Below are 12,340 nucleotides of genomic sequence, written 5' to 3' on the forward strand. Positions count from 1 at the left end.
TGGCCTAATTAGCATATGCTAATTAGGGTCCGAAATTTGGTTCGGTATTCGGCCGAATCCCTTATAACGAATTTGGGGGTCCGTCCCGAACCTGAAAAACTGGGTTCAGTGCATCCCTACCCTGTACATTGCATAGAGTTATCCTGGGGCAGTGTGTGAGTGGCACTTGTGGCCTTTTTAAACCTCACTGCTTGAATTTGTTGCATCTTCTGACCCCCTTGTACTTGCAGTTCTGTACAGCATCCAAATGACAAAAACCAAAGAGACAATAGCCATAATAATAATCACGGCTCCCACAGCACGAGATCGAGAGGGAAATTCTTTATCTGAAATACAAAAATAAATACTGTACATGCAATTCCATTATAGGCTGGAAATAATTCCAAATCTTTTCTTATCATGTTAGTTGAGCAAAATAAACTATACTTACAATTGGAATTCACAATTACAGCAAGTAGGGAGGCGTCATTTAGTGCATACTGTTATAAAAGGGGCAGTTCAACTTTGAAGTAACTTTAACTGTATTATGGAATGGCCCTCTCCTATTCATATTCCAGTCACTCATTCAATCCACTGCCTGGTTGCTGTTGTAATTTAAACCCTAGCAACCATAAAGCTGCTGGACAGACTAAAATATAATTAATCCAACTCCCTCCCAATTTCCCTTTTCTCTGTAATAATAAAACAGTACCTGTACTTGATCCCAACTAAGATATAATTACCCCTTATTGGGGGCAGAACAGTCCTATTGGGTTTATTTCATGGTTAAATGATTCCCTTTTCTCTGTAATAATAAAACAGTACCTGTACTTGATCCCAACTAAGATATAATTACCCCTTATTGGGGGGCAGAACAGTCCTATTGGGTTTATTTCATGGTTAAATGATTCCCTTTTCTCTGTAATAATAAAACAGTACCTGTACTTGATCCCAACTAAGATATAATTACCCCTTATTGGGGGCAGAACAGCCCTATTGGGTTTATTTCATGGTTAAATGATTCCCTTTTCTCTGTAATAATAAAACAGTACCTGTACTTGATCCCAACTAAGATATAATTACCCCTTATTGGGGCAGAACAGCCCTATTGGGTTTATTTCATGGTTAAATGATTCCCTTTTCTCTGTAATAATAAAACAGTACCTGTACTTGATCCCAACTAAGATATAATTACCCCTTATTGGGGCAGAACAGCCCTATTGGGTTTATTTAATGGTTAAATGATTCCCTTTTCTCTGTAATAATAAAACAGTACCTGTACTTGATCCCAACTAAGATATAATTACTCCTTATTATTATTATTATAGAAAATAATTCATATTTTTAATAATGATTCCCTTTTCTCTGTAATAATAAAACAGTACCTGTACTTGATCCCAACTAAGATATAATTACCCCTTATTGGGGGCAGAACAGCCCTATTGGGTTTATTTCATGGTTAAATGATTCCCTTTTCTCTGTAATAATAAAACAGTACCTGTACTTGATCCCAACTAAGATATAATTACCCCTTATTGGGGCAGAACAGCCCTATTGGGTTTATTTAATGGTTAAATGATTCCCTTTTCTCTGTAATAATAAAACAGTACCTGTACTTGATCCCAACTAAGATATAATTACCCCTTATTGGGGGCAGAACAGTCCTATTGGGTTTATTTCATGTTTAAATTATTTTTTTTTTGAAGACTTGTGCTTGCTTGTACCTAGGTAAGGTGTTTTATTGCCCAGTGTGACTAGTATAAGCAAGTTTTATTGGATTTTAGTTATTTTATCGCATTATAGCAGCTCAGAGCACACTGAGCATGTGCAGAGCCACTGACACTCAAAAGATGGCCTAACAAGATCAAAAGATGAGGAGCAGCCTGGGACAATTTTAAAGTCCTGGACTGTTACTGAAAGAGGGCTGCTGTACCTCTCTGCGGGCACAGTAAGGTCAGTATATGAGATCCAGCAAGTCAAGCCATATTCAGTTTTAGGCTTTAGTTCTCATGCTGGAGATGAGATACTGTAAAATTCAAGTTAATTGGGTGAGTGTAAATGTCAAGACACAAGAGGGTTGATTCACTAAAGCGCGATAAATTTTATCGCACAGTTTTTTGCGTTAAATTAGACGCAATAATTAGCGCGTGATTCACTATAGTATTATCACGTGCGCTAAGTCGCCATATCGCATGCGGTATTTTTTGCGTGACCGCATGCGTTAAAAAGCGCACGGAAAAGAATACTAACGCATGATTCACAATCACTTAGGCGCGCTAAATATCGCATTAGGCTATGCGAAAAATAACACCTACTACAGGCAGGCAATAATTATAGAAAAGTACAGTAAATGAGTTTTTGGCAATAAAATATGGACTTACAGTGTTATTTATTCAAGTCTGTGTTTCCCCCAGAGTGACGCAGCCGCCAGTTTGCAGCGAAATGGTCATTTTTAATACAGTAATTTTACGAAAGTATTGGCGTGTATGGCTAACATGGCGTGCGTTTATTCGTGCAACTATTTATATGCGGCTACAATTGGTGAAATGTTTCGCCAGGCATGGATTCGCAGCGAATTTTTGGACGTGCGGCGAATTTTTCCGCGGCAAATTTTTTCATGAGTTTCGCAAAACAATCTGCCAATGGCAAAACGCATGAAAAAATTTGCCATGCAAAAATTCACCGCACATCCAAAAATTGACACAGGCGTAAAAAAATAATAGTCGCAGCAACAATTTTTTTGCCCGCACAACAACATTTTTGCCGTTTCGTGGATCTTTCGAAAGATTTGCTAATTTTTCACTAAAGAAACCAGAACACATTTGCTCATCACTAGTGGCTACTATTTATAAGCATCTACTATTTATATTCTACTATTTATATGCTACCATTTATATGTGGCTAATATTTATATACACTATTTATATCCAGCGACTATTCGCGGGCGTTATTTAGCGCATGTACCGTCAAATACCGCATGGAAATAGTCTTCGCGAGTTAAATAACGCATGCAATATCGCGCGTAAAATAGCGCAAGTGCGCTTATAGTGAATTGTGCGATAAGTCGCGATAATTTAGACGCGATAACGTTTTTACCGCATGCTATAAATAGCGCACGTTTTATCGCACTATAGTGAATCAGCCCTAAGGCTGCTTGCTAAGGAAAGGCACAGAAGCACACTAATGCACCATTTCTTATTATCTTTACCAGAGTCCTTTACTTGTCCTTTAAAATTCATAAAGAAGTTCTCTTTCTGTACATCTCACTAGATCAATCATAAAAGATAAAAAGTGCCCAGCTCACTTAAAGTAATAGAAGACAAGGTAAACAGTATAATGAATAGATAAAGGTGACATTGTACAAAAAAAATATATGTACAATGTCATTTAAAATTAAGTTTCATTTGCGACAGAAACAGGGAAGTCTCCTTTTTAGCACACAGTCTAAGGAAATCCCATTTCCAATACCAATTTCAATGAGATTTTTCCTCGTGCCTTACAATATACTGAATGAGAAATCAACAGACCCTATCCCAAAACAGCGCAAACCAACTCCCCTGGGAGCCTGATATAAAACTGATATGATACAAGACTCAATGCTGCCCTTACTAACTTACTTAGTAACACATGGACCCTGAATTCATTAGTGCGGCATTGAAATTATTAAATTATATTATATCTCATGCCTAAAGCAGTACATATAGTTGTTGGGGGTGTTATGAATGCAATATGGATTTATTACAGAACCTACCCCCAAATCAGTATAATATCAACTTACCTGTCAGTGTGAGGTTATAGTGAGCGCTGCTGTGACTGACGGGGTTGGAGACAAGGACGGTGAATGTGCCGGTGTCAGTACTGGGTACAGTGAGAGTCTTGTTACTGTCACTCAGCTGGTGTCTCTCAGGCAGGGCTCCCCCGTTCCATGCCCACACAACTGTCGCCTCTTCCCCACTGTAGGAAACACTCACACTCACATTTTCTCCATTGTGCCTGGCGCTTATGTTGGTCACACACACTGGGTCTGGGGAGTTGAAACAAACAATAATCCTACACGTACAGCCGTACAACTAACTGTATTAAACACATTTCTGCAAATGTAAATGGGCAACTCCCTATAAGCCACAGCACTGGGGGGCTTCAGCCAATTCTCACCTGAAAAGGTATAATAAAAAACATGCTGGCTCACTCAATGCCTGGAGGTGGGAGTCTGACAGCTGTGGATGATACTTTGTGCCTCACCCGATTTTGGGGAATTTGGGGAGCACTATGCAGCACCCTGGGAACTGCTTAAGCAGATCAGCTATCATACTTCAGTGATTACTTGATTGATTGCTGTATCTCTTTATAAACCATATTTGTGTGGCTTCTAGTGACCCTCAAAAGTTGCAGATCCCACTTAGGGCTCTGGTACACGGGGAGATTAGTCGCCCGCGGCAAAACTCCCTGCTCGCGGGCGACTAATCTCCCCGAGTTGCCTTCCCTCTGCCATCCCACCGGCGAACATGTAAGTCGCCGGCGGGATGGCAGACGCGGCGGCGCGATTTTGCGCAAATCAGCTTTTTCGGCGATTTCCCGAAATCGCCTCGCCGCGTCTGCCATCCCGCCGGCGACTTACATGTTCGCCGGTGGGATGGCAGAGGGAAGGCAACTCGGGGAGATTAGTCGCCCGCGAGCAGGGAGTTTTGCCGCGGGCGACTAATCTCCCCGTGTACCAGAGCCCTTAAGGTGCCCATACACGGGCCGATTCTAGCTGCCGATATCAGTCCCTTAGATCAACTCGGCAGCTTATTGGCCCGTGTATGGGCACTAGCAACAGGCCTGCCCGACTAATATCTGGCCTGATATCGATCGGACAGGTTTAAAAAATTTAGTCGGATCGGGGACCGCATCGGCTCGTTGATGTGGTCCCCGAACCGACTGCACCTATACCTGTCGTTCTAATTCGATCGTTTGGCCCCAGGGCCAAATGACCGAATTAGCCTGATATCACCCACCCGTAGGTGTATGGCCACCTTAACACTGCTGCTTTATCTGACTGCCCCTTTACAGGCCACTGCATTACTGCATCAAGCAGATTACTTACCTATGATTAAGTAGGTTGTATATTTGAACTGTGTGACTTTCCTGAGCTCCTGATATTCCAGTACATACACACCGGAGTCATGTTTTTGAGCATCGGTTATAGTGCAGCAGCCAGTAGTTTTGTTCAGATGAAGCCGCTCACTGTAAGTGCCATAAATCTTCAGATAGTGGTCCATGCAGGAGAAGTCCATGATCCGCTCCTTGGATGATCTTTCCAGAAAATAAACCATTTGTTTCCCACATTGGAAGCCACAGATCTCTATGTTTGATGCCACGGCCACTCGCTGGGGCTTCCCGGTGACCAACTGGGACCCCAAGGTGCACAGAAGAACTGCAGGAACAGAACATGAACAATTATAGGCAAGTGTACCCAATCAGGGCCACCATCAGGGGGGGACAGGGGGGACCTCGCAGTGGAATCATTTTTTTGCTGAAGCTGGAAAGAGGCAAAAGAGGAAGGCAAATAATTAAAAAAAAATATGGAATATACAAAATTATGTAACATACTAAAAATTACAATGAAGACGGACTACCCCATTAATATAAATGCATATAAAGAGGAAGCCAGATGCTTACAATAAACAGTACAGAGGCTTTGTTCAACACCCCCAGCAATAAGGCAGTGATATAACAGGAGGCAACTGGGACGAGACAATCCATGAATTAAAAATTTCTTACCTGCACCTTCCGGCACCACCATTAATTAGGAACATGCAGTATACTTAAGTACAACTTCCTTTGCCTCAAATCGTATATGATACCCCCCATTGTAAGCAGCATTCCTGCCCGGCCTTCGGCCTCCTACCTTTATATGGTCATGGAACTCCTCCGTGACTTATGATATCCCTATATGTATGTATATGTATATTTTAATTTATAAAGCGCTACTTATGTACGCAGCGCTGTACAGTAGAATACATTAATACAAACAGGGGGTTAATAAGATAATAGATAAATACAAAGTATAACAATAAATACAAATAAATACAAGATACAGTAACAGTTGCAATAAGTAAAGAGTCAAAGGCACAAGAGGATGGAGGTCCCTGCCCCGTAGAGCTTACAATCTATATGGGAGGGTAACTTACAGACACAATTAGGCAAATATAAGTGCTGTAGGTCAATTTTTACAACAGGGGGTACTCTATTCACTATATATATATATATAGAAGTCCAAGCAACAGGCACTCACGTCTGATGGAGTCACAGATCGCCTGGGTGCAGTATTAGAGCTGTAGTATAAAGAGCAAAAATGGAAGAATGCCGCACTCACAGGGCTTAGTGTAGAAAAATAGAGTAGTTTATTCAAACAAAAACCTAACGTTTCGGTTGGAACCTCAGCCTTTCTCAAAGTGAACATACACGCAAGAAACCCCCTGATAAGCAAAATGTGGCGCCAAAATTGGACCAATGACGTCACTCTGTTGCAGGCCAGCACCCACCCCCCAACTACCAGTGTATACTAAACAATGTAACAACAAATGTGAATATAAGGATAAGTATAGTACAAGCAATAGAGTCAGCAATCACTAGAACAAAATCAAGAAAAGGCAAATAGAGAGGAAAAGAGTATGTAGAAAATAAAAATAAAAGTACATAAAAAACTGAGAAAATACAGGATTCATGACAAAAGGGAAAGGGTGACACATACGCTGAACTATAGCTCTCACACAGTAATGCGCAACACCGAAGAAGGATAATCAAAAGAGCCCACGGCTGTCGCAAGTGTCAGTAAAGAAAAAGGCTGTTATTTATCTGCACAAAACATGCGGATAGGTCTCGCAAAACATCCTTGCCCGTGGCCACATACCTATTAAATTATGAACTGTGTGCTCAAGATCACTCGTAGTCGGCTGTCAAAGCATTGAGCCGTGAAAGCATAAATTCCTTCACTCGTATAGAGTGGTGGGCAATTGGTGAAAGCAAGAGGAAAGAGACATACATCACCCATACTACCAAACTGTGCCGCTCGCCTGTCAAGCAAGGGAGCACATCGCGCTCAATGGGTTCAGTCTCCGTATACTCTCTGTTTAGGCTGATGCCACACGAGGCGTAGGGCTGAAATTTTCGGCAAGCGGAAAAACGGTTGCCGAAAATTCAGCCCTACGCCTGCTACTTGTGCCTGCACCCGAATGAATGAGATACGCTCGGGTGCAGGCACATGTAGCCGATATACGCATGAAAACTCGAGACTTTGCATTCTCTCGCGTTTTCATGCGTATATCGGCTACATGTGCCTGCACCCGAGCGTATCTCATTCATTCGGGTGCAGGCACAAGTAGCAGGCGTAGGGCTGAATTTTCGGCAAGCGTTTTCCGCTTGCCGAAAATTTCAGCCCTACGCCTCGTGTGGCATCAGCCTTAGGATAAGTCCCGGATATCTGCAGCCGGAGGCTGATCAGGAATGTAACACTCGTTATGTTAGCAAGAAGTACATCTCCCTGCATAGGTACAGACCCCATGCACTGCTCAATTAGGCAGGACCCCAATAAATACACATGTCGGTGGGGAGAGGCGCGGATGGTAGAAACAAACGCTATAGGCGGGCATAAGGTTGGCACAGCCAATGTGGATACAAAGTGCAAGTCCTTGAGAAAGGTCCTAATAAGGACCGAAACGTTGGTTTTAACAATATATCTACAATAAATAATTTTTTGATGAAACATTGAAGGGTGTGCTGGCCACAGATGATTATTTTCTATATATACTGTATATATATATATATATATATATATATATATATTACACACACACATATATATATAAGTGCAATACTTGTGAAATAGGGTCGGCACACCAATATATAAAATTAGTGTTAATTTATTTCCCTGGTTAATGCAATGAAATAAATTAGCACTAATTTCATATATAGGTGTGCTGACGATTTTTCCCCCATATCAGCTCCCACTCACCCACTGACAGCCTTATACAGTCCATGATTGCAGCTCCAGCGGTTCCTTTACTGTTCCATCTCCTGCGGAACGTATCAGGGTACGGAAAGCAGAAGATGCCGGTTCTCTAAGAAACTATCTCAGCCTTGTTGCGGGTTTTGCAGAAAGCACTGTTATGCGGTAGTGGTTTGCAAAAACTACCGTATCCTGTTGCGGTTTTCAGAGAGCATTGCTACCCAGCCTCTTCACATAATTTTTCAGGATTCATTGAGGTCTGGCATGGTGCCGAGAGACTGGCGGATTGCTAATGTGGTGCCGTTATTTAAAAAGGGATCCCGTTCTCAGCCTGAAAACTATAGGCCTGTTAGTCTGACATCAGTAGTAGGAAAACTTTTGGAAGGGGTAATAAGGGATAGGGTACTTGAATACATTGCAGTTCACAATACTATTAGTTTGTGCCAGCATGGTTTTATGCGTAACAGACCTTGCCAGACTAATTTAGTCGCCTTTTATGAGGAGGTGAGCAGGAACCTTGATGCTGGAATGGCAGTTGATGTCATCTACTTGGACTTTGCTAAAGTGTTTGATACAGTACCTCACAGAAGGTTAATGATCAAATTAAGGAATATTGGCCTAGAACATAATATTTGTAATTGGATAGAGAACTGGCTGAAGGATAGAGTACAAAGAGTGGGGGTAAATGGAACATTTTCTAATTGGACCAGTGTGGTTAGTGGAGTACCGCAGGGGTCAGTCCTTGGGCCTTTGCTTTTTAACTTGTTTATTAATGACCTGGAGGTGGGCATAGACAGTACTGTTTCTATTTTTGCTGATGACACTAAATTGTGCAAAACTATAAGTTCCATGCAGGATGCTGCCGCTTTGCAGAGCGATTTGACAAAATTAGATAACTGGGCAGCAAACTGGAAAATGAGGTTCAATGTTGATAAGTGCAAAGTTATGCACTTTGGTAGGAATAATATAAACGCAAACTATCTACTGAATGGGAGTGTGTTGGGGGTATCCTTAATGGAGAAGGATCTAGGGGTTTTTGTAGATAACAAGTTGTCTAATTCCAGGCAGTGTCATTCTGTGGCTACTAAAGCAAATAAAGTGCTGTCTTGTATAAAAAAGGGCATTGACTCAAGGGATGAAAACATAATTTTGCCCCTTTATAGGTCCCTGGTAAGGCCTCACCTTGAGTATGCAGTGCAGTTTTGGGCTCCAGTCCTTAAGAAGGATATTAATGAGCTGGAGAGAGTGCAGAGACTGCAACTAAACTGGTTAAGGGGATGGAAGATTTAAGCTATGAGGTGAGACTGTCGAGGTTGGGGTTGTTTTCTCTGGAAAAGAGGCGCTTGCGAGGGGACATGATTACTCTGTACAAGTACATTAGAGGGGATTATAGGCAGTTGGGGGATGTTCTTTTTTCCCATAAAAACAATCAACGCACCAGAGGTCACCCCTTTAGATTAGAGGAAAGGAGCTTCCATTTGAAGCAGCGTAGGTGGTTTTTCACGGTGAGGGCAGTGAGGTTATGGAATGCCCTTCCTAGTGATGTGGTAATGGCAGATTCTGTTAGTGCCTATAAGAGGGGCCTGGATGAGTTCTTGATCAATCAGAATATCCAAGGCTATTGTGATACTAATACCTACAGTTAGTACTAGTGGTTGTATTTATAGTTTATGTATGTGAGTGTATAGATTGGTAGGTGTGGGTTGGGTGTGCTGGGTTTACTTGGATGGGTTGAACTTGATGGACACTGGTCTTTTTTCAACCCTATGTAACTATGTAACTATGTACTGAGAAGTGACACTAAAGCAGGGTAAACTACCATCGCACAAAGGGCCGGACGAGTTACTTTATGCTGACAATAGTCATATCTTAAAATAAACAGAGCTTTGACACTTGTGGTTTCTGTCTCATGAGATTGTTGCTGACTAAGTCCCTGTATTTCACTGCAGGGAACATACAAACCCCTTGCCAGACATAGGGAGAACATACAAACCCCTTGCCAGACATAGGGAGAACATACAAACCCCTTGCCAGACACAGGGGAACATACAAACCCCTTGCCAGACATAGGGAGAACATCCAAACCCCTTGCCAGACATAGGGAGAACATACAAACCCCTTGCCAGACATAGGGAGAACATCCAAACCCCTTGCCAGACATAGGGAGAACATACAAACCCCTTCCAGACACAGGAGAACATACAAACCCCTTGCCAGACATAGGGAGAACATACTAACTCCTTGCCAGACACAGGGGAACATACAAACCCCTTGCCAGACATAGGGGAACATACAAACCCCTTGCCAGACATAGGGAGAACATACAAACCCCTTGCCAGACATAGGGAGAACATACAAACCCCTTGCCAGACATAGGGGAACATACAAACCCCTTGCCAGACATAGGGAAACATACAAACCCCTTGCCAGACATAGGGGAACATACAAACCCCTTGCCAGACATAGGGGAACATACAAACCCCTTGCCAGACATAGGGGAACATACAAACCCCTTGCCAGACATAGGGAGAACATACTAACTCCTTGCCAGACACAGGGGAACATACAAACCCCTTGCCAGACACAGGGGAACATACAAATCCCTTGCCAGACATAGGGAGAACATACTAACTCCTTGCCAGACATAGGGGAACATACAAACCCCTTGCCAGACATAGGGGAACATACTAACTCCTTGCCAGACATAGGGGAACATACAAACCCCTTGCCAGACATAGGGGAACATACAAACCCCTTGCCAGACATAGGGGAACATACAAACCCCTTGCCAGACACAGGGGAACATACAAACCCCTTGCCAGACATAGGGGAACATACAAACCCCTTGACAGACATAGGGGAACATACAAACTCCTTGCCAGACACAGGGGAACATACAAACCCCTTGCCAGACACAGGGGAACATACAAACCCCTTGCCAGACACAGGGGAACATACAAACCCCTTGACAGACATAGGGGAACATACAAACTCCTTGCCAGACACAGGGGAACATACAAACCCCTTGCCAGACACAGGGGAACATACAAACCCCGTGCCAGACATAGGGGAACATACAAACCCCTTGCCAGACATAGGGGAACATACAAACCCCTTGCCAGACACAGGGGAACATACAAACCCCTTGCCAGACATAGGGAGAACATACTAACTCCTTGCCAGACATAGGGGAACATACAAACCCCTTGCCAGACATAGGGGAACATACAAACCCCTTGCCAGACATAGGGAGAACATACAAACCCCTTGCCAGACATAGGGAGAACATACAAACCCCTTGCCAGACATAGGGAGAACATACAAACCCCTTGCCAGACATAGGGAGAACATACTAACTCCTTGCCAGACATAGGGGAACATACAAACCCCTTGCCAGACATAGGGGAACATACTAACTGCTTGCCAGACATAGGGAGAACATACAAACCCCTTGCCAGACATAGGGGAACATACAAACCCCTTGCCAGACACAGGAGAACATACAAACCCCTTGCCAGACATAGGGAGAACATACTAACTCCTTGCCAGACATAGGGAGAACATACAAACCCATTGCCAGACATAGGGAGAACATACAAACCCCTTGCCAGACATAGGGGAACATACAAACCCCTTGCCAGACACAGGAGAACATACAAACCCCTTGCCAGACATAGGGAGAACATACTAACTCCTTGCCAGACACAGGGGAACATACAAACCCCTTGCCAGACATAGGGGAACATACAAACCCCTTGCCAGACATAGGGAGAACATACTAACTCCTTGCCAGACACAGGGGAACATACAAACCCCTTGCCAGACACAGGGGAACATACAAACCCCTTGCCAGACATAGGGAGAACATACAAACCCCTTGCCAGACATAGGGAGAACATACAAACCCCTTGCCAGACATAGGGAGAACATACAAACCCCTTGCCAGACACAGGAGAACATACAACCCCCTTGCCAGACATAGGGAGAACATACTAACTCCTTGCCAGACACAGGGGAACATACAAACCCCTTGCCAGACATAGGGAGAACATACTAACTCCTTGCCAGACACAGGGGAACATACAAACCCCTTGCCAGACATAGGGGAACATACAAACCCCTTGCCAGACATAGGGAGAACAAACAAACCCCTTGCCAGACATAGGGGAACATACAAACCCCTTGCCAGACATAGGGGAACATACAAACCCTGTGCCAGACATAGGGAGAACATACTAACTCCTTGCCAGAGATAGGGGAACATACAAACCCCTTGCCAGACATAGGGGAACATACAAACCCCTTGCCAGACACAGGGGAACATACAAACCCCTTGCCAGACATAGGGGAACATACAAACCCCTTGCCAGA

General features: G+C 43.3%; 1 protein-coding gene across 1 annotated transcript; it reads right to left on the minus strand.

The window, feature by feature from the left end:
• Positions 1 to 3,737: 3,737 nt before the first annotated feature.
• LOC108644841 lies at positions 3,738 to 5,764 on the minus strand. The gene is made up of 3 exons (XM_031891796.1): positions 5,743 to 5,764; positions 5,066 to 5,395; positions 3,738 to 4,003 (listed from the first exon to the last, which is right to left on the minus strand). The coding sequence occupies exons 1-3, from the start codon at positions 5,762 to 5,764 to the stop codon at positions 3,738 to 3,740; spliced, it is 618 nt and encodes a 205-aa protein (XP_031747656.1).
• Between the last annotated feature and the right edge of the window lie 6,576 nt (positions 5,765 to 12,340).

This window comes from Xenopus tropicalis, chromosome 8, assembly GCF_000004195.4.
Source record: "Xenopus tropicalis strain Nigerian chromosome 8, UCB_Xtro_10.0, whole genome shotgun sequence".
NCBI classification, from domain to species: domain Eukaryota; kingdom Metazoa; phylum Chordata; class Amphibia; order Anura; family Pipidae; genus Xenopus; species Xenopus tropicalis.

Bases quoted from the DNA above. Each gene is read 5' to 3' on its own strand.
- LOC108644841 (XM_031891796.1), bottom strand. From the start codon at position 5,764: ATGGTGGTGCCGGAAGGTGCAG. The intron at 5,396-5,742 runs GTAAGAAATTTT...CTGTTCCTGCAG, and splicing joins GGTGGTGCCGGAAGGTGCAG to TTCTTCTGTGCACCTTGGGG. The intron at 4,004-5,065 runs GTAAGTAATCTG...TCAACTCCCCAG, and splicing joins TACAACCTACTTAATCATAG to ACCCAGTGTGTGTGACCAAC.